General features: G+C 34.8%; 2 protein-coding genes across 2 annotated transcripts; both read left to right on the top strand.

Moving 5' to 3' along the window:
* The first annotated feature begins 10553 nt into the window (after positions 1-10553).
* LOC132279890 (probable sulfate transporter 3.4) lies at positions 10554-15378 on the top strand. Its single transcript, XM_059781946.1, has 13 exons — positions 10554-10958; positions 11370-11418; positions 11533-11740; positions 12292-12463; positions 12600-12665; positions 12769-12882; positions 13128-13244; positions 13416-13542; positions 13647-13933; positions 14243-14433; positions 14583-14668; positions 14860-14936; positions 15041-15378. The coding sequence occupies exons 1-13, from the start codon at positions 10638-10640 to the stop codon at positions 15176-15178; spliced, it is 1953 nt and encodes a 650-aa protein (XP_059637929.1). The 5' UTR covers positions 10554-10637; the 3' UTR covers positions 15179-15378.
* Positions 15205-16605, top strand: LOC132278414 (uncharacterized). Its single transcript, XM_059780204.1, has 2 exons — positions 15205-15256; positions 15686-16605. Exons 1-2 carry the CDS (start codon positions 15205-15207, stop codon positions 16603-16605), a joined length of 972 nt encoding a protein of 323 aa, XP_059636187.1.
* Positions 16606-23636: the final 7031 nt, after the last annotated feature.

Here is a 23636-nt window from a genome sequence, read left to right as displayed (position 1 = left end):
AATAATCTAATATATATATTTTATTTAATTAATAAGGATATACATAGATTATATAAGTAACATATTTTAAGTTACATTTTTAATATTTTTATTTTTTTATTTAAACTTTATTAAGTTGACTTGGATTGGAAAAAGGAATAGGGTTATTATTTAGCCTATAAATACACAACTATAGGTTGAAAAAGGAGTGAAAATATAGCACGTAATATATTCTAGAGAGAGAGAAGGAGAAAGAGGAAGGAATGAGGAGAAAACCCTTTAGAGAGAAGATCAAGGAAGAAGAAGTTTAACTTTCAGTCCGAAAGTTTAAGGCAAGTTCTTCTTCTATCTCTTTCCCTTTGATTCGTGTTTCTATACATGCCTAGGAAATTTCAGGATTTATTAAACACATAAAATTAAATAATTATGCATGTTTAATTGGATTAGAACATAGGTTTTATGAATTTGGTTCATATCTGTTCTTGTGTTATGAATTGATAAATGCATGATTTTGATTTGATTTCTGGTGTAAATTTTTACATGTTTAAATTATGTATATTTCATATCTGTGGAATGATGGAACGTAGAAACATGCCTAGGATTCCTGAACATTAAATAGGAACTAGGTTTGGGTTTAAATAAATTTAAATAGACTCAATCATAATGATGCTTGCTATTTGAATGTTTTAAACAAACGAATGAATTTAATCTTTTAATATGTTTTAACAATTGAGATTAAATGTGTAGGATGAATTGGATATGGAGAATACTTATTTGACGGTATAATAAAATATCATTATATGTATAAGATTCAGTTTATGTATGACATATGATATAGGAAACTTAAATAAATAATAAGTCATTCCTATTTTGTGATAACTTGATATCATATTATCATAGTTATTTCTGGATTGTTTGATGTATTTCCTTAATCGTTACATCAATTGTTGAATTGTGTGATTTAATGCACCGGTATGGGACGGTGGCATTCTAGGAACGGATTAACTTATCAGTTAAGTCCTACCTATTTTATATAAGGGAATGGATTAACTAAAATGTTAAGTCCTACTTATATTCAAGTCAGGTCAGCTGAACAAGTTGAATGACTTATAGATGATTAATTTATTATATAAGGGAATTGATTAACTAAAATGTTAAGTCCTACTTATATTCAAGTCAGGTCAGCTGAACAAGTTGAATGACTTATGGAGGATTAATTTATACCGGATAGGATGGTTACTAGATTATATATATATATAAGTATGGTGCCATGATATGAGCTTGAGTCTCAGGATCAGTGGTTAGGGTGCGTATATCGCCAGGGATGTGTAATTAGATATAGTGTAGTTGTGTACCCTGGTAGGTTTAGGTATTCATGCCCACTATATGTGCGTTTTGCATGTTGCCTACTATTCAGGTTGAGACAACCCTATAGTCTAGTGAGGTTCCTTTAGTGTGTATATATATATATATACGGACTACTAGTTACTGTTGGATTGACTAGGATGTATATGTGTATCGGATCTCTGCTTGGACTATAGTAGAGTAAAACTTGTTTGTGGGCCTGACCCACCATTATTTTTCAGGTGTTTGTCAGGAGTAGAGGTTGTTCGTGCTGAGCAGGGATCAGTCTACTTCGTTCTTCCGATGCTACATAGGAGTTCCTTTATGATTTAGTTTCCTGATTTAGACAGTTATTGCTGTCATTTGTTTAGTTTGGATTTTCTAGGGGTCCACACAGTATGGATTCCCGAGTTGTATTTTGGAGGATCAATTGTATCAGAAGAGTTTATTAATTAATGGAAATATATTCTGAGGTTTATTATTAGATTATCATTTTAGTTTCTTGTCAGCATTTTATTTATTCGTCTTTATTCTTTTGTACTCTGTGTTCGTTTATTATCAATTTGTTTTGATATCCTCGGGTATTCGGGCGTGGGCCTGGCCAACCCGCATTAGGAAATCCGAGGGGTATCACAGTTGGTATCAGAGTACTCCAGGTTTAAGTGTCCTTAAGAGTGTCTTTCATTATGTGACTTCCGCCACTCTGTTGATTTCTACCACTCTGTTGATTTCTAAAACTCATTTTAAGAGTCTTATAACACCCTAGTAACATTCCCATGATTCGTTTACTGAAGTTGAAATCAAATTAAAACTAAATTTGTTACCGAAACAAAACATGCTTTAGGAACAAAACTGAAACTATTTTGCAATATCAATTCCATTCCAATCCCCTCTGTTCCTCTTCACTACTGAACTTAGGAGTCTTATCTAATCCCAGTAGCATCCCAATCATTCGTTTACAGTTGTTGAAAGAAAATACAGTAACTAAAATTCCAATAGAATTTACATGCTTTAAGAAAACAAAAGACTTGCACGAATTGTAACAGATTTAATTTCAACAACGAACAGCCATAAATATAGCATATATTAACCATGTAAATTTCAGTTCTTGATTAATTAAACCCTAGAGACTATCTAGGTGCACAGAACACAAGCTAAAGGGAAGGAGGAAGAAAAGAACTTGTCTTTCGGTTTCGGTTTGAAACCTTTCAACGTCGTCTTCTTCCTAGACTTTCCGGCGATCGTGATCGCCGTCAAGGATTCCTCTGCTCCGGTTCTAACCCTCAAACAGCTCTCAAGCTTCCTCCTTAGTCCGGCTTACAATCTTTGGCTCAAACCTTACCTTCATCTCCTTCAGTTTTTCCCTTAAACTCTCTGTTTCACTCTCTGTATTTTCACTATTCGTGAATAAGGTTTGTGCTTACAACCCTAAGCAGACCCTTATTATTTTATTTATAGGCTTAGGAAAAGATATTAACCCTAATTCTACTTTAATCGTAGAGACGGAAATCAACAATTCCTTACATCTCTAAGGCGGCTTAATTAAACAAGGCGGCTTTATTCAAACGTGACAGTAAAGAGACAAAACCCTAATAATTTAACCTATTTAATTAAATAAAATAAAAAAAATTTAACCAATTAATTAAAACCACAATTAAATTACATAAAATAATTAACCAACAAAACAATTCAAAGACAACCTAAATGACAATTAAATTAATTAAAGACTAAACAATTAAATCAAATAAAGAACGAACAAATAATTTAATCAATTAAACCTAAACACATAAAACACTTAAAATAAATAGTAAAATTTCAATTATATCATTTTAATTTTAGGGGTATTACACTAGAACCCTTAAAACTATGGAATTCTCCATCAACCCTAGATGATTTTCCATAAAACAAAACACCATTATCGGCCCCAACAAGCCCAACCTCCTCCTCCTCCTGTAACCTAACTGGGTTTGAATTAATTTGAACTCTTTCTTTACATTCGCCATTATAAATAACTCTTCTTTCAAATTCCTGGATTCCTGACCTATATTATGATAATTGTTTTTGGAATATCTGCCAAATTCATTAATAATTTCGCCCTTTTCCCAAACTTCTTGTGGATTTCTAGTTTCAAAATCAAACTAGGTTTTTTTGGGATTGCTTCCATGAACCCAAGGAGGTGAAATTATGCGAATTGAGGAACCGAAACTCACCGGGTCATTAAAGGTAGATTTCTTCTCAGTTTCCAACTCAGACCCACAAAACTGCAGGCTTTGTTCTTGCACTTCTTTGATTGGCTCTCTCTGTTCCTGTTTTTGCCATGGAAGTTTCTCTCTCAAAGAAGTGGGTTTGACAGACCACTTATCGCAATTTTCTTCGAAGAAGTTTGGTTTGGGCTTTCTCTTCTTCTTTGTTGGGTTGAATTGTCGTGTATCAAGTTGGGCGTTGTGATGAGAACAAAGTCTGAATTTGAGAGATATAAAACTGATCGAAGATTTGGTTTATATGTATTGTAAAGAGAGAAACATTGGTGGGTCAATTGAGAGAAAGTGTGGGTAAAATGAGGCCACAGAGGAGTAAATATGCCCTAACTTGAAACGACGTAGTATTAATAAAGGGTTTCTTTGTCTTTTCCCATTTTATGAAATTTAATGGTATTTTTAAATTATAGATAGAGGGTTGTTTTAGTCTTTTTGTACCTCTGGTACCGGTCAATATATGTCAACGGCTAAAAGGAACTGATTCGCACCATTTTTAATGTATAGGGGAGGTGAAAAAACAATAGGGGATTATTGTGATACCCCTTGGATCTGAGACACGGGTTGATCAGGCCTAAACCCGAGGAAATATCAAACAATTAATATTTTAAAATGAATACAGATGAAAAAATGAAATAAGAATAAATATTAAAAGCTGAAAAGAATACTAATATAAAATTCTCAACTGATAAAACTTAATAAAATCCAACTTCCAAAACCTCCATGATTATAACTCGGGAATCCATCTAATGGACCCCTAAACAAAATCCCAACTGATCTTAAAACTGAAAGTAAATAAAACTAAAACATCGAGAGAAGTCCTACGTAATCTGACGAATGGAAAACTATCATCGAATAGCACGATCAAGCTCTAAGGTTGGAACCGTCCTGCACCTGAAAAGAATAAAGGAGTGGATCAGGCCCACGAACAAGTTCTAATCTAACTGCAATCCATACAGTGACCCGATACGCAGATACACCCTAGATACCTTACAATATCTATTTAGTCCATACGTATATATATATCCACACTAAGTGTAATACCTCGATATTTTAAAAAAGGATTTATTAATTAAATTAATTTATATTATATTATTATTATTATTATTTTTTAAATGATTTGTTTTAATTAATTAGGTGCTTGATAGTTGTGATTTGTTTTATTTAATTAAGTGCATAGGTAAATTGTATTGTTTTAATTAAATTATATTTTTACTTTTATTTGTTAAATTTATATGGTGCTGGATTTGTGGAATGCTAGTTAGTAAATTGTTTATTTGATTTGCGTGATTTTATGTTGGTGTAACTTTATTGTTAATTATGGGTAGCTATTAAATTTAATTTCATTATTTTAGGTATTTAAGTTATTTGGATTGGGATTAAAGGAAGTTGGACCAACGGATGTGGTATTGGGCTTGAAGGAAGCCTTGTTCGGTTAATTGGTAAAGGCCCTTGGTTGTGAGGATATTTAATAATTATCTTTGCATAATTACACCTATATAATTACATGTGTATATTAATTCATTATTAAATCATGTGGAGGAATATATATGTCAATATAATTATATATTGATATATATAGGTATATATAATTTATTTAACTAATGGTTACATATGGAAGGTAATATATATATATATTTACATTAAAATATATGTATGTATATATATTATTTAAAAGATCCATATTATTTATTTTATATGATAATAATCCTAATGGGAAAAGGATTTAGGTTTTTGGATGTGTATAAATAGACACGTAAGACTTTAGGGTTATGAGTTTTTCCACGTTAGAAAAATAAGAGAATTAGAGAGAGAAGAAGAAGGGCTAACGAAGAGGAGGCCGAATCAAAGAACGTAAGAGGAGACCGGATTTGGAAAAGAAAAGGCGAGTTCTTCTCTACTTCTCCTCTTAGAACTCATAAACTTATCACCTTGATTATCGAAATTATAATTTTATTTTATTAAATTAAAATATTATTCAGATTGGAGGAGCATATTTATTCTTTACAAAATTATAGAATTAAACATGTGAATATATGTATGCATCGTTCTGATAATTTAGATCTTTTATGTGAGGTTAGGTTAATTAAATTTTATTTTTCTAAAATTTTTATATTTTGCGTTAACCTTGTGTAGCACGATTAATTAAATTAAATGGATTTTAATTAAATTGTATATGTTCATTTATGCCCAAAATAATAAATAAAGCTTTTGGAATTTTCTAAGTTTTTTTTTTAAATTTTCTGAAATTAATTTATATTTTTAATGTTAATTTAGAAATTGTTTTATATATATATATATATATATATATATATATATATATATATATATATATGTTAAATTGTTTAACAAACACACTGGAGGCGGCTAGTATTTGCGCATCAATAGGATTTTTATCCAGTGTGGTCGCGTACGTAGGAAAAGGGTGCACTTGTTGATCTAGGCCATAGGATTAATTTAATTTAGTTGGATTGATCTGGTGTGATGCGGTCCGTTGTAAGTTGATACACATGCGGCATCAATGGTTAGATGTAGTTGATTAAGGGAGAGGATCCAGTGCATCGCGGCTTACCAAGAGCACCAAACAACAACCAATTAGGAGCTGCCAACACGCGCCGAGAGTGGCTCAGGCGTGTGAGGGCGCGTGCAGGCGCGTGGACGCGTCTGCCGGTAAGGGGAAGCGCTTGGAGGCGCATGGGAGTAGTTTAGGGGTATGTGGCGGCGCGTGGAGGCGCGTGGGGATGCGTGTGAGGTCCTGGAAAGTTGCTTGAGACTCCGGTGAAGTTCCAGTATGTATCTTAAGCTTGTTAGGGTTACAATTAATCATTAGAGGGTGTGTTCTTGATGTTCTGAGAGCCTCAGAGTGTTACTAAGATACTTGGTAGCATTTAGTGGTATAACTACAATTAATTAAATATTTTTGCAATGAAAGGAGGTGTATATATGTATATATATATGTAGATATGATTTTAAATAGTCAACGATTGGTATGGAATGTATGATACACATATATATATATATAGTATAAAATATATGTGTATATATATATTATTTAAGATTATTAAATATTATAAATCTTGTTTGGTATGACTTGATTCGTGTATGGTATGGTTGATTTAAAATCGTAATAGATACACGGTTATTAAATTAAGGACATGCTTATCATATGCATGTGAAGTCTATGTATAATTATACTTAGAGTTAAGTTTAAAGTTAGTACATGGTTGAATTGTAGGCATGGATGAGTTGCCAAAGGCTTTGATATACTGCCTTATTGGTTATGAATAAATTTCATATATGGAAAGTATGGTTAAATTGCTAATTAATTGTAAAAGTAAATATATTGAAGGAAGCATGGTTGAATTGCTAGTATATAAATAAATATATTTATAAATGGCATGGTTGATTTGCCGGTGCATATTTAAATTGCTATATGTTTAGATGACTAAATTACTGTTTAGGATGGAGTTAAGGTGAGTGGGGTTTACTTTATGAGAAAATTATAAAAAGGGGGCTTGGTCTAGGTATGACTGATAATTAATTATTGGTGGGTGGTTTTGACAATTTAATGCCCTATTAACAGATAGAATTCTTGTACTATATATATAAGTATTTATATATATTTGTAGCATCATATATTAAAGTTAAAGCTTAATTAGGGATGGTTTTGGTAAAGATGATCTGTTTATTGGTTTTCAGAGGCTTGGTAGAGGGAACTTGCTCGTAGGGTTTAACCCGCGATTTATTTTTCAGGTTGTTAGAAGGTCAAGTCTCAAGGTTGAGGATCCGCGGCTGGAGGACTTATCCATTCCTTCTATTTATTTAAAAGTAGGATATTAGTTTTGTTTCAGTTGATATTAGTATTTTTTTTGTTGAAATTCTAAATAGTAACTTTTGGTTAAGGGGTCCTTGAGTTACGGGATTCCCGAGTTGTAACCATTTGGAAGTAATTAATGGATTTACTATTAATTGGATTCTTTCAGCGTTTTCTTTTATTCTTTATTTCATTTTGTAATCCGTGCTTGTTTAAATACTATAATTGGTTTGATATTCCCTAATTTTGTGCGCGGACTTGATCAACCCGTGTTCCGAAATTAGGGGGTATCACACTAAGGGACATTCATTGGACTATAATAGGGGTCTCAACCTGAATAGAAGGCAACATGCGAAAACGCACCCAAAGGTGGGCATGAGTACCTAAACCTAACAGGGTACACCTCAACCTACTATATCCAGTTACGCATCCACTGCATATACACACCCTAACCAACGAGCCTGAGACTCAAGCTCATCTCGTGGTACCATAACCATATATCTAAAGTCCGTCCGAATCCAGAATATATCATTCAATTATTCATTGAGGTGACATACAAAACATAGTTTAGTTAGTTATTCAACTTATGTAGCTGATATGACTTAACTGTAACCAACTAATCCAGGAAGTCACTCAACTTAGGTTAGTTGATTTGACTTAAACACAATTTAGGATTCAATAGTTTACAATCCATTTCGTTAATTCGATAGGTTAGGTTTTAGCGCTCTGAAGTTAAACCGTCCCTAGTATGCCACCGTCTCATACCGGTGCATACAATCCTCCATATCCATGTAAATTACAATATATAATTCATAATTTAGTAATTTACAGTCCAAACCATTATCCAATTAGTTGCAGAAAACGTTTCATTATTCTAGCAATTGCAATCCAAAAGTAATCCAGGTAATTGCAGAAAAGGTTTGATATTTCGACAATTAGCATTCCAAAACATGTATAGATCAAAACAAATACATAGATGACCCTATCATGCATTAAAAATAAGTTTGATAAACATCCTAAATCCCATTAAATTGCTAAAATTTAGTTATGCAATTAATCCGTCTTTCATCCTTGAACAGTATAGAAAATTTACTAATTTAATATTGTTTGTCCCACTGACTCAGAGGCTAACTTTGATCAATCTAAGGTCTTAATAACATCCAAAATAAACCATTTAATCCCTCTGTGAAGTCCCAAAATTTTCAGAACAGTTCAATCCTCTCACAATTCAAAACAGTGCGTCAAAAACAATATCAGGAAGCAATTTTGGGGTAGAGCTTGCTCTAAAACTTTGGGAGCAGGTTTCAATCAGCCTGGACCCGGTTCCACTAACCTTGGAGCCGACTCTACATGTGTGGGAGCCGGCTCTCACCTCCTCTGAGAGCCGTCTTCAACCGCTGCAACTTTTGCGACCTTCTGCTTCGTCTCCGGTCGCTCCCAACCTGTCTATTTGGTTTTAAACTGTTCCTAAGGGTTCTAACTGTGTCCAGTATAATCCCCACGATGTGTTTACAGCAGTTGAAAATAAATACAAAAACTACCAGTTATACAGACTAAGCATGCTTTAAGAACACCACTGAAAATAGACATGCACGAATTGTAATTTAACAGATTAAAACACATATATATCATCAATATGGCATATAATATACATGTAAACTCAGTTATTCATTAATTAAACCTTAGAGACTATCTAGGTGCACAGAACACAAGCCAGAGGGAAGGAGGAAGAAAAGAACCTGCCTGTGATTTCAGTTATGAAATCTCGGCGTCGTGTCGACTGTTCCGGCAACACTGAACTACTGTCAAGCCTCCTCTTACTTCTGCTCTTCCCTTCTCCTAGGTTCGACCTTGAAACTTCAGTCGAATCCCACACCCAACGTGCTCTGTTCTCTCAAAACCTTACTCTGCATCTCTCTGTTTTAATAGATCTCAGTTTACGTCTATAAGCTAAGTGTTATGATCGTAAACCCTAGACTTATTGTCATGGTATATTTATAAGCTTTAATCCCTAAAACCCTAATCCTTATAAGATTAGAGACAGAGCCCAACTCGGCCTATAAACCATCCTGTGTTATAAACAATGTCGGCTACCCATATAAAGTTTAAACCTAATGTAAAACTATATGTGAGCAACAGCAATTACAGTCACATTTAAGTTACAGAAAAATAATTAAACTTCATTAAATACATTCAATTAAATAATTAACTACACTGAACACACAATCAACCACTTAAACAAACAATTCTAATTAAATAAATAAATAACAATAAAACAATTAACAATTGATTATAGAAAACAATTTAAGCAAATAATCACAAAAAATGCAATTAAATAATAAATTAAATTCCAGAAATATCCTTTTAAAATTAGGGATATTACAATTATACGTACTATATCGATACCACAGGAGTGTAATCCACACGCGACCCTTTAGTTTATAACAATTTGGACAAAAAAGTGGTCAGAATGGTTTATTTGCACATTTTTTAAATTTTATGAACTGAAATGCACATTTTCAAAAAGTAAGGATTATTTCTGCACAAACCTTATATATCATGGAGTTTTTTACACTTAACCCAAAAATTTATATTAGAGAGGATATTAATATATTTTTATGTGAACAATTTTTTTTTTTATTTTTTTTGTACTTAACTCTTTAAAAAAACATCTTAATAATTTAATGCATTAATTGCGTGACGTTTTAAAACGTTACGATATAAAAAATGTGACTCACTGAAGGAGTAACCATTGTTGACCACTAAGTCTGCGCCTTGCGAGCATCTCTGCTCTTTATAAAAAACAACGGCTTTAAAATTGAGGCAATTAAGGCTGTCTAAGGCTCCAAAGGGATAAGAGGAGTCATAAATTGATCTTTAAATGCATTAATTATAATTCGTTTTGGTATTAATTATTAAATAAATACAAATTTTCTTTTATTGGTCAATACAATTTCGTTTCACAATTACCATTTTATCTTGATGATTTGTAAGGTCATGCCACCTCTGTTATATCATGTATGAGGTAGTTAGAGCGTGTTTTGCATGCGCTTCCACAAGCGCGTAACAGTACTCCACAGCGTGGAAGTATGTCTCTAGAGCAACAACTGTTGATAACTACCATCTCTTTCTCTTCTCTCTCAATTTTGAACCAAGTCTTTTTCCTTTCTCTATAAATTTAATTTGAAACCAAGTTTTATGGTCTTATCAACAAAAGCAACTTGTTGGTTGATTTCCCAAAAAAAATGGGTCCAAATTCAAACACTTCAGGTGACGGGATTCCTATCAACATCCCAACAGAGACAACATCGCCACCTTTAGAGATACACAAGGTGAATTTACCGCCAAACAGAAGCCTTTTCCAGAAATTCAGACACAGACTCTCTGAGATTTTCTTCCCAGATGATCCTTTCTACAGATTCAAGAACCAGACTTTGTTGAGAAAATGGGTTCTGGGTATTCAGTATATATTCCCTATTTTTCAATGGGTGCCTCATTATAATTTCATACTCTTCAGATCTGATCTCATCTCTGGACTCACCATTGCAAGCCTCGCCATTCCACAGGTACTCACCCCAAACCATTTCCTTTTTCCTCTCTCTTTTCCTTTACCCTTTCCCTTGGGGAAATGGGGTTTGTCTGGCATTGAAGTTTGAGTAAAGTAGGCTTCTTATCATGAGTTTGGTTTGACAAACACCATGCATTTGTTTGTTTTTTTATTTAACATTTTTGCTTATTTAGGTTAAATTTGTTACAAATTTGATTTTTTTTATAAAAAAAATTATCTATTTAACAAAATTTGGCTTTTTCGTCGCCCTTGTTCTTCTCATGTGCAAAATTTAATCAAAATATCATTTGCATGTTTCTTTTGGTTCCAAATTTATTCTATTTGCTTCAATATGAATAACAATTGGAAATTGCTTTTGGTTTAGTATTACAATTAATTTAATTTATTTATATTTATTTTTTAACCGCAGGGTATTAGTTATGCAAAGCTTGCAGATCTGCCCCCGATAATTGGACTTTGTGAGTTCGATTTGAATTGCTCCAATATTGTTGAGATTAATTAACAAGTACAATATTATGTGTGTTTTTTTTTCATTTATAGACATTTTACATGTGTGTATTAAACATTTGCAGATTCAAGTTTTGTGCCACCATTAATATATTCTGCACTTGGGAGTTCTAGACATCTAGGTGTTGGTCCAGTGTCAATAGCATCTCTAGTGATGGGCACAATGCTAAGCGAATCGGTATCTCCTAAGGATGAACCAGACCTCTATCTTAAACTTGCTTTCACTGCAACCTTCTTTGCAGGTTTATTTCAAGCTTCTTTGGGTCTATTTAGGTATGAGCAGTGTTTCAAATTTGTTATGATTTTTATACTTTTAACTAAAATTAACAATTCTGGACCACGTTCTGAAACATCAATTATAGTCTCTTACCTTAATCAGGAATACTTTTGATTAAAAGACAAAATTTAATCTGATTCTATTTTTTATTAAATTCTTCAAATTATTAAGGAATTTCCTAGAAAGCAAAATGAGCATGAAAGCACAATGTTAAAGTCAAAATCTAATGGGATATATATATATATATATATATATATATATATGTATGTATGTATGTATGTGCACCTTTAGCATAAGTGAGCTTTTGAAATGTATTGCTTAGAAAAGAAGAAAATTTGAAGTATCTGAAATATTTCAAGGACTCAATGCATGCAGAACAAATCTAAACTTAGAAAAATTGAGATTCTAAAGCATAAGTGAGGGCTTAAATTAAAATCCCAATTATGGAGTCTCATTAAAAGTTTGATTAATACACTTATAGTACAAGTGATTCCCAGTATTAGTCCCTTTTCTCCTCATCACTTATTTTTTAGTAGGATTGTTTCAGGCTAGGCTTCATTATCGATTTTCTTTCCAAGGCCACTCTAATTGGATTCATGGCTGGAGCAGCTATCATCGTGTCCCTGCAGCAGCTTAAAGGTTTGCTTGGGATTGTTCACTTCACTAGCAAGATGCAGATAATTCCCGTTATGTCCTCTGTTTTCCAACACAGAAAAGAGGTCAGGAAAAAAAAAATCAACAAAACTAGTTACATAAATTTAGCAAAATCAACCAGGTTTATTCTACATAAATACATATTTTCAAGTGCATATGTACAAAGATATGATAGTGCAATTGTCTGCTTTGAATGTGCAGTGGTCCTGGCAAACCATAGTGATGGGCTTCAGTTTCCTAATATTTCTACTCACAGCAAGGCAAATGGTGAGTAATGTGATTTCACTAATTGAATCAACTAATTTGAATTTTAGTTATTTGATAAAATTATATAAAAAAAATTTGCAATATTTTTCTCATGGACTTTTAGAGCTTGAAGAAGCCAAAGCTATTCTGGATTTCAGCTGCTGCTCCATTGACTTCTGTCATCCTGTCAACTCTTGTGGCGTTTCTCTTCCGATCCAAATTACATGCCATTTCTACAGTAAGAATAATTACCCCTTTTAGCCTTCCTGTTATCATCATCTTCTTCTTCTTTTTTTCTCCTTTGAAATAATGTCCTGCTTATGATCCATTCAAATGCCAAGAATATTGCAAAAAGAGAATGAATGTTAGCAATGCTCATAGCATCACAAATTTCCAAATTTAATTTCCTGTTTCCTCTGTTTATTGGGGGCATTATTGAAGTATGAACTTTTCATTTAATTCTGATTGGTTGTCACTATACAGATTGGCCGATTGCCAAAGGGTCTGAACCCATCTTCAATAAACATGTTATTTTTTCATGGTTCTCATTTTGGCCTAAGCATCAAAACAGGCATTGTAACTGGGATCTTGTCCCTCACTGTAAGTACTACACTAGTATTACATTACATTTGTCTTGTATTGAGACCTTTCTAACAAAAACCCCATCGAAAAAGTGATATTCTTTGATATTTTGCTGGGATTAATTACTAATTATAACAGCAGAATTTGGCTTGCATTGCACTTTTACACTCACGATTCCTTCTTTGATAGGAAGGAATTGCAGTGGGAAGAACATTTGCTTCTCTGCAAAATTATCAAGTTGATGGTAACAAAGAGATGATGGCAATAGGTGTCATGAACATTGCTGGTTCTTTCTCCTCATGCTATGTTACTACAGGTATTTGTTTTCTACGTAAATTTTTTCTACATAACAATACTTCTTGTCACGTCGTTTGACTCCATAAAATTAACCACAACCTTGGCAATGTAATGAACTTATAGGATCATTCTCTCGATCTGCTGTAAACTACAATGCCGGAGCAAAGACAGCCTTTTCAAACATAGTACTGGCAGCTTCAGTGCTTGTTACTCTTTTGTTTCTCATGCCATTGTTCTATCATACTCCCAACGTTGTTTTGGCCACAATCATTATAACGGCTGTCATTGGTTTGATTGACTACAATGCTGCGTTTCAGTTGTGGAAGATTGATAAGCTTGATTTCTTGGCTTGCTTATGCTCTTTTTTTGGAGTTCTATTCGTCTCAGTGCAGATGGGCCTAGCTATTGCTGTAATTTTTTCTACCATTTTCTTGTTTCTTTTAATCTTCCATTTTATTAAATCTAGATACATGAAATTGACAAATATTTGAACTTCATTATTCTTTGTTCCACTCAAATTCTTGAAGCTCATAGGAACCATAAATAATTTTTGTCTTTGACAACTGTTTCTTTATTTAAATTTCTATAGTCCTGTAAAGAAAATAAATAAGAAATGAAATGTGTAAATGAAGTTTAAATATATAAATGTTTTGATGCATTCTACATTTGGATGGTTTTATTATCTGGCTTGAATCTGGTACCTATTGCTGGAATTACAGATTGGGGTCTCAATATTTAAGATCCTGCTGCATGTTACAAGGCCAAACACCAATTTGTTGGGGAATATTCCAGGCACTCAACTGTACCAAAGTCTTAGTCGTTACGAGGATGCTAAAAGGGTTCCATACTTCATCATCCTTGGCATTGAATCTCCCATCTATTTTGCAAATTCGACGTACCTTCAAGAAAGGTCAGCAGAGTTTTTCAACACCTGAGGCACTGGTTCTAATGATCTATATAATCTGCTGTCAATGGTTCAATCATCTCGTTTGCACTGATTTCTTTAGGAGCATATCTTCTCTATTAAATGCTGATAATTGAATTGAGAAGCTTTTGCAGAGTATTAAGATGGGTAAGGGAAGAGGAAGAGAGGATTCAAGCAAATAATGAGTGTACCCTGAGATGCATAATTTTGGATTTGACAGGTGAGTTTTGCAAGTATTCTAAATATTTGATATTGTTATTTATTGGCATTCCATATATTCAAAGAAAAGATTGAATATTTACTAATTGCGAACCTCTCACATGTTTTTCTACTGCATCTAAATTTAACTTATAACTGTGTTGAGTAATTAAGCCTAATTAACACATTTTGTTTGCTACAAATATTCATCAGCTGTGACAGCCATAGACACCAGTGGCATCGACTCTATATATGAACTAAACAAGACACTAGACAAGAGATCACTCCAGGTAAGGAGACGAGTCCATTGACCCCTTTCTGCTCTGCAAATTTTTCTCTCCATGGGGTACTTAATTTCTAGAAAAAGCAACAATCGTAACTTTTCTTGGTGCAGCTAGTCTTGGTTAATCCTGTTGGAGATGTCATGGAGAAGCTCCACAGCTCAAAAGTTATTGATTTATTTAACTCTAACGGACTTTATCTGACAGTTGGGGAAGCCATTGCTGACATATCATCTTCTTGGAAGACTTAATTAATTAGGCATGAGAAGATATTAGAATGAACTTAGAAGTTCATCGCAACCTGTATGTGTCACCCTATAGTTTTGACTGTGTTACAATGAGTTTTGTAAAATAGAAAGCTCAAGAACTGCACTTACTCAAAAATAATAGAGATTATTATTATAAGCTATACTCCAAGTGTGAAAGAAGGTTTATCGCAAAATCGACTTCTGAGGCCATAATATATATGAGTTTAGATTCCGGCTTATCACAGACAAAAATCTATGTTTTTTATGCAATCAAGTGGTTAAATATACTTTTATTGTCATTGGAATCCTGTAAAAAATTGCAAATACATTGGTCAACACTTAATTAATTCAACAAGAATTACTGTTTGATAGTACTCAAGGATCACATTATAAGAATCCTTGCTTTTAGCAAGAAGGAAGTTGATAAGTACCATAAAAGTTATTAAGAACAGACAGGGTTAAATGTAAATGTTGAAGAGGTTAATTAATTTGGCATACAAATTACTACAGGGCTAAGACAAGCCTCAGTACCAAATATTGCATTGCTTCAGAGTTTCTTCCCCTCATTATTTGACCAGACACCAGTTGTGCAAGCACTGCTTCCTCACTTTCCAGGCCCTCCACCACCACCTATTCCACCCCCAGCCCCACCATCACCACCACCAATACCACCACCTCCTCCAAACCCTCCACCACCACCACCACCACCACCACCCCCACCCCCACCACCTCCAAACCCTCCACCACCACCAATTCCTTTGCCTATGCCTCCCCCAAACCCCCCACCAGCTCCACCACCAACTCCTCCACCAATTCCTTTTCCAACACCACCTCCAAATCCTCCACCTGCACCACCGCCACCACCACCTACTCCCCCACCAAAACCTCCTCCAGCACCACCACCTATTCCCCCTCCAGCACCACCCCCACCACCAATTCCTCCGCCACCACCACCAACACCTCCTCCTGCACCACCCCCACCGCCTATCCCACCACCAACACCTCCTCCAGCACCACCCCCACCGCCTATCCCACCACCAACACCTCCTCCACCCCCACCTCCACCACCTATCCCTCCGCCACCAACACCTCCTCCTGCACCACTCCCCCCACCTATTCCACCACCAACACCTCCCCCAGCACCACCCCCACCTCGAATACCTCTGCCCCCAGCTCCACCTCCACCCCCGGCACCTCCTCCGATTCCTTTGCCGATACCACCTCCAGCTCCACCGCCACCACCACCAATACCTCCACCTCCTCCAATTCCCTTGCCAATGCCACCTCCAGGTCCACCACCACCTCCAGCTCCACCGCCACCACCAATACCACCTCCTCCTCCAATTCCCTTGCCACTGCCACCTCCAGTACCACCACCACCTCCAATTCCTTTGCCAATGCCACCCCCAGCAGCACCACCACCACCATGATGATGTTTTTTCTCCTTTTTCTTGTGGTGCTTTCCGCTGCTACCACCACCTCCTCCAATGCCACCTCCACCACCAGCACCACCGCCAATTCCACCTCCTTCACCTTTTCCACCTTTTCCAATACAATCTGGTTGTCCATTGCCAATATCAGGATTGCCATAACCAAAACTAAATCCACCCCCCTTACCAAAGCTAAATGAATGCCCAAAATGAAACCCTTTGTTCCACTCACCAACACCTCCACCTAATCCTCCACCATCACCACCACCATCAAAGAACCACTCTGGTTTCTTCATCACTACTCTCCCACCATTTTTCTCTTCCAACTCCCTACCCTCAATACAGCCCACCACCCAAAAACCCCATAACACCACCAAAAGGCCCTTCCTAATCATATCAGAGACAGAGTAGTACCCCATTACTACTATTTTACGTACACACATGCAATATGTGCAACACCTAGAGCTGGTGAAATGAGATGGCTTAATTATTGGCTTTATATAGAAGAGGTTCTATTAATCCACTAGTCAATGGCTTAATTTCTTCTGCCCTTTAATATTTATAGATGGAAAAACAGATATAGTTGGAACTTGGGAAGGTTTTTAATTGCTTTCACGCTATCAATTTATAACTAGTAGCCTTCCAGCTCGACCACGCATGAATCTACGTGATTGCTCCACATTTGCATTCATGGCCCTCGGAATCTCTCTCTCTCACACTAGTAGGCAATATATATCCAATATATATATGAGGCATGACAATAAATCTCTTATTAATTCATTTCAAGTATAGGGTTGCATATCATTTGCTTTCATGCATTCACTGGGGAAATATTATTAAACCAGATGAATATATATAAGGCTGAAGTACATACTACTTTATATAGCATATTAAAAATCCAAGCTATATATACACACACACAATTGGCTATTCCCTAGTTGTATTTTCTTGTGTATATATACAATTAAGGCCGATTCGTTTGGTAAATGAAAAGGATGGAAGAGGTAGATGGGGGAGGAAGTAGTTGGTTGGACAGAGAGAGGAATGTATTATACAAAGACTTCCAGAGAATGTTAAGCACGGGTCGACTGTCCTTAACAACACGGTTGAGGCGGCAATCACAGGTTTCTCTCCACTTCATTCATTATTCATTAAGACCCTCTCTCACTCCCTCTCCCTCTCTTCATTCTTCAATACTTACAAAAATCCATTTGAAAAAATTACAAATATATGGACTTTTGGAACACATCTTGCAAAAATACATGTCAAAATTTTGACTTTTCACACACACACACACACACATATATATATATTCATTTTATTCATATGCCCAAACTACCTCTATTATTTTCATTCAAGTATCGTTTTTATGCATGTAGATATCATTTTTTGTCCACGCATATGCCAGTTTTTGGGCATAAATGTCTGGGGATCTAAAAATAAACTACAATTGGATCATTGGTTGTCAAAATGGACTGCAAAAAACTATAAAAACATGTTTGCACAAAAAATAGTACCGGTAAAAAGGGCTGAACATATACATGCATAAAAGTAGTATCCGAATAAAAATAGTAAGTATAGTTTGGGCACATGAATAAAATGAGTAATGTTATTTATTTATATGTCCATATCATTCTTTAAGAAAAATATAATTTTTAAATATGTCATGTCTTTGACTCCATGTATTTATAAGTTGTTTTCCAAAAGTACATGTATTTGTTTCAAAATCCAATTTCTCTCCCTTCAATTCTGAAAACCACTCTCTTCTAAGATGGCCTCTAATTATATCATAAATCAGATTTTGATCCCAATTCATTTCATTGATCCTATAACGTGGAAATAGATTGAATATCAAAATTTTGTAACGGAATGCTCACACACATGGATTGAAAGATGCACCTCACATTCCATAGTTAATCCTCACACGCAGTCTCATCAATTGTTAGAAATGGAATGGAAAGATTTCTCGGATATTAAAAAGGAAAAAGTAAGAAAAAAATCAATACAGTAATTTTTTCCAATATTGTTAGTGGACTTAAATTCCACTAAAGCAAATCCTGCACATTGTCAGCTTGCATCATATTGTTAAATGCCATGCCATACTATAGTATGATGTTTCAATAGAACTTCTTTCGCGCTCCCCATACTATCTAGAGAATGTTAAAGAGAGATGATTTTTTTTTTTTTTTTTTTTTTTTTTTTTTAGAGGATAAGGAGATAAGTGTGATTTAACAATTAAATTATAATAATCGACTAAAATTCCAGTACATTCAGTTCCATCAATATGGACAGGGTAAAGAAAGAAAACTTCTTACACTGTAGGTTTGGTTAACAATGACTCTCATTTTAAATGTGCCTGCTATTAGTCCTTATTTTTTTAAGAAATGTGCAAAACACCCCCTATGTTTTAAAAAAGGTGCAAATATCCCCTGATTTTAAAAAAGTAAATAAAAAATTCCAATTTTGCCCTTTTTCTTTCCCATTTTGCCCTTCTCACATTATATTAAAAAATAGCACTATGCTGCCACCACCTCTACCACCCACAGCCACCACCTCTTCTTTCATCTTTTCCTTCTTATCTATACACATACACACACACACACACGCACACATGTTGATTTGTACAAATATGTGCAAGAGTTGGCGGAGGAATATTGAGAAGTGCGACCCTTCATCAACGGAGATTTCTATAGAAGCTCTTTAAGAGACCATTTCCAGTGAAGCTTTGAGCAGAAACAAGCCGAAAAAGCCTAGAGTAGCAATGATGTCACAGGTCGGCGAACCCAGAGCTTCAATATCTCAGTTACCCCTAACAACAACATATTTAGTTCGATGAGCTCCAATCTATAGTGACCTATGATCTGTGTAACCCATCTTCGGCTTGACATTGTCATCGTCATTGTCAACATCATCAAACTTATCATCAGAATCACGGAACTTGAAATGATTGGGAGCGAAGAAGGACCAAAACAAGTACATGGTTGTGACAATGAGAGCACAACAGCCAACGCCGAACAACAGATCCCCGATGGCGCTGAGGACGTCCTTGGAGCGATCGCGGAACAAAGATCCGACGGAGGAGTAAAATCTGAACGACAAAGAGCTTTTCTAGATGTCAACGTCGGTGTCGGCGGAGGTGGAGGCGCGATCGATAATGATGATGTTGTAGAAGATGAGATGGGGCTTGGGGTTGAGTTCTCTAACCTCTGTAACGAAGAAGGTGAGGAATCAACCTTGATTCTGTTGGATTGGAAATTAGGGTTTTGATGAAAGGGGGTGGATTAGGATGTGGTGGTGGTGAAGAAGATTAGGGTTTTGTAATACTCCTAATTTTAAACCGATAGTCTCGGTATTTTATTAATTATTTTAATTGTGTTTTAATTCATTAATTGATTTCTTGGCTATTTGTTAATTGTTTAGATGAATTAATTGGTTATGTGTTTTTGTTTGCTTAAATGTTAGGTGTTTTGATGTGTAATTACTTATTTAAATGTTAGGTATTTTCTTTGAAAATAATGTTAGGAATTAAATGTTTTAAATGGTTATTTTATTTTATTTTGTTTTATTTCATTTTTTAATCGTTATGGATAGTAGTCATGAGCTAACCAATTGGGCTCCATGGACTACTTGGATAAGAGGTTTAATGGGGACAGATAAATACTCATGGATAGTGTATGTGTGTGTGTATATATAATTCAATAATATATATTTAAGGAAAGTCCTTTGAAAATAATCTAATGTATTTATTTTATTTAGATAAAAATAATATACATAGATTAAACTTAAATTTTTTTTAGTTACCTTTTTAGTCTTTTTAATTTTATTTTTCTTTATTAATTGGATGTGGATTGGGACAAGGAATAGGGTGAATATATAGCCTATAAATATATAACTATAGGGTTGAAAAAATGGGGTAGAATTATATCACGTATAGTTTAGAGAGAGAAAGAGAAAGAAGGAGGAAGAAGAAGGAGGAGGTTAGGGTTTTATCAAATCCTACAGGTAAGTTTTTTGTTCTACACTTCTCTTTTAGGTCTGTAATCTATATATCTCTAGTATAGCTTTAGGGATGTTTAAAGAATTATTAAAAATTGGAATCCATGTTTTAAATTGAATCTAGAACTAGGTTTTATAAATTAGTTGTTTATGGTTGTTCTTGTGTATAAATTGATAAATTTATTATTTGATTGGATTATATTATGTTTTGTTACATGTTGTATATAATGTTTTTCATATCTGTATATTAATGGAATGTAGAAACATGCCTAAGATTCCGAAACAAATAAAGAATGAATGCACAGTGAAATTCTGGGTTGATTCGCGTAACAGTGTTCGGACCGCTGTTACAGTGCTTGAGCCTTCTGGGCAAAGCTCGAGCCTTGGGATCAAAAGCTCAAGCAATTGGTTATAAAGCTCGAGCAATTGGGGAAAAGCTCGAGCCTGAAGTAGGATGCTCGAGCCTTGGACAGGGTGCTCGAGCAATTGGGGAAAAGCTCGAGCCTTGCTTGGTAAAGTCTCAGAAACAACGTTGTTTACTTTTATATTGGATTTGAAGAGTCCTAAACACTAAATATAGACTAGGAATGATTTAAATAAATTTTAAACAAATATATCAGTGCATGCTATTTAAATTTCTTGTGGAATGAATGGACTTAGTTTTTAATTTGTTTTATACAATTAAGATTAAAGGTATGGCATGAATGGTATGGAGAATGCTTAAATGATTGTATAGCAAAATATAAATCTGTTTAAGATTCAGTATGTGTAGGATATGTGATATAGGAAGCTTAGACAAATTATAAGTTGTTCCTATTTTGTGTTAGTATGATATAATATTATTATGTTTAACTTTGGATTATTTGATGTAATTCTCAAATTGTTACATCAATTGTTGGATTGTGTGGATTTAGTACACTAGCATGGGATGGTGGCACTCTAGGGATGAATTAACTTATCAATTAAGTCCTACCTATTATATAAGGGAACGGATTAACTAAAATGTTAAGTCCTACTTATATTTGTGTCAGGTCAACTAATAAGTTGGATGATACATAGTGGATTAGTTTAGTATGGATTATATATATTTAATTATGGTGCCATGATATGAGCTTGAGTTTTAGGATCATGGTTAGGGGGCGTATATTGCTAGGGATGTGTAGCTATATATAGTGTAGTTGTTTTCCTAGTAGGTCTAGGTATTCGTGCCCACTATATGTGCGTTTGCATGTTGCCTATTATTCAGGTTGAAACAACCTTATAGTCTAGTGAGGTTCCTTTAGTATGTGTCTATATATATACGGATTACTTAGGTATTGCATGAGTTAGCTATAGATATATAGTTTCTCCGGTCTCTGTTGGGTTGTCGTAGAAAGAACTTGTTCGTGGACCTACCCCACTATTATATTTTTCAGGTGCTCGTCAGTTCCAGACATAGAGTGTGTTCGTGCTGAGCAGAGACAGTCCACATCATTCTTCCGATTATACGTAGGACTCTCTTTATGTTTTAGTTTCTGATTATGATTTTTTTTAGTTGATTCAGTTGGATTATCATTAAGGGTCCACTAGATGGATTCCCGAGTTATAACGAGGATTAAAGGTTTTAGATAATGTAATACCCCTAATTTTCAAAAGGATAGTCTCGGTATTTTGTTTAATTGTTTTCTGTTCATTAATTGGTTTTTATTCATTAATTGTTTTGAATTATGTTTTCATATGTTTTAATTGGTTTTTATTCATTAATTGTTTTGAATTATGTTTTCATATGTTTTAATTGGTTTTTATTTATTTGGTTTCCTTGCCTTATTTGTGTTCTTTGAAGTAATTGGTTGGTTTATTTGGTTTCTTTGGGTTTAATTAATTTATTTGATTTATTTACATTAATTATGCAATCGGTTTGTAAGCCCTCGTAGGTTTCTCAGTATGTTGGATGGGCCGGTTAGGTTTTCAGTTGGGGCTTAGGGTTTAGTAAAATCCTATAAATATATGTTAGATGTTTGGTTAGGGTTTGAGAAACATAACAAAACCTATACGACTGTGGAGACAAAGGAAGAACAGAGAGGGTTGGTTTAGTAACAAAACCTATACGACTGTGGAGACAAAGGAAGAACTGTGAAGGTTGAGGTATACCCTGTTTAGGTTTAGGTACTCATACCCACTTAGGTGCGTATTGTGTGATGCCTTCTATCCAGGTTGAGACCCCCTTCATGGCCTAGCGAGAGTCCAGTAGTGTGGATATATTTATGTACGGACTATTAGTTATTGTTAAACTATTTAGTATGTACATGCGTATCGAGTCTCTGCTTGGATTGTAGTAGGATAGAACTTGTTCGTGGGCCTGACCCACTCCTATTTTTCAGGTGTACGTCAGTTCCAGGCTTGAGCTTGTTCGTGCTGTGCAGAGACGATCTTCCATTCTACCGACGATGTAGGATTTCTTTCCAGATCTTGGATTTGGGTTTTATCTTTCATTTTACTTTCATTTAGTGTGAGATTTTTATTAGGGGTCCACTAGAGATGGATTCCCGAGTTGTTCAAATTATGGGTATTTGGTTTATCAAATTTAAGTATTTAATATTTTAAGGATTATCTTTTAGTTTCTTTTCAGCTTTAAACTTTCATTTCTTAATTCATTTTGTATTCCGTGTTCGTTATAAAATATTAATTGTTTGATATTCCCTCGGGTTTGGGCCTGGGCCTGATCAACCCGTGTCTCGGATCCGAGGGGTATCACAGATAATTCATTTGGGGAATTTATTATTTAGTTTTCTTTTCTACTATTTTAGTTATTCTTAGTATTCTTTTATATTCTGTGTTCATTTACATACTTAATTGTTTGGTATCCCTCGGATCTGTGCTAGGACTTGATCACCTGTGACTCTAGAATCGAGGGGTATCACAGGTTTTGTATGGATAGAAGAGACGGACGGGTCTAGTGTTGGTGGAGATCGCGAGGAGGATGAATGTTATAAGGGGAGATTTGTCCCACATCGGATCCAAATGGGAGAGCGATTGGGTATAAATGGGTGGGTATG

This window comes from Cornus florida, unplaced genomic scaffold (genome assembly GCF_030987335.1).
Source record: "Cornus florida cultivar Cherokee Brave unplaced genomic scaffold, ASM3098733v1 CherokeeBrave_3.0.0_Hap2_Chr10, whole genome shotgun sequence".
Lineage (NCBI taxonomy): Eukaryota > Viridiplantae > Streptophyta > Magnoliopsida > Cornales > Cornaceae > Cornus > Cornus florida.
Note: the sequence above shows the minus strand (reverse complement) of the source record. Positions and strands in the feature narration are given on the sequence as shown.

Excerpts from the sequence above, each read along its gene's own strand:
- LOC132279890 (XM_059781946.1), top strand. The coding sequence starts at position 10,638 with ATGGGTCCAAATTCAAACACTTCAGGTGACGGGATTCCTATCAACATC. Across the intron at positions 11,741-12,291 it reads GCTTCTTTGGGTCTATTTAG|GCTAGGCTTCATTATCGATT; the intron begins GTATGAGCAGTG and ends GGATTGTTTCAG. Across the intron at positions 13,245-13,415 it reads CTGGGATCTTGTCCCTCACT|GAAGGAATTGCAGTGGGAAG; the intron begins GTAAGTACTACA and ends CTTCTTTGATAG.
- LOC132278414 (XM_059780204.1), top strand. The coding sequence starts at position 15,205 with ATGAACTTAGAAGTTCATCGCAACCTGTATGTGTCACCCTATAGTTTT. Across the intron at positions 15,257-15,685 it reads GTCACCCTATAGTTTTGACT|GGCTAAGACAAGCCTCAGTA; the intron begins GTGTTACAATGA and ends AAATTACTACAG.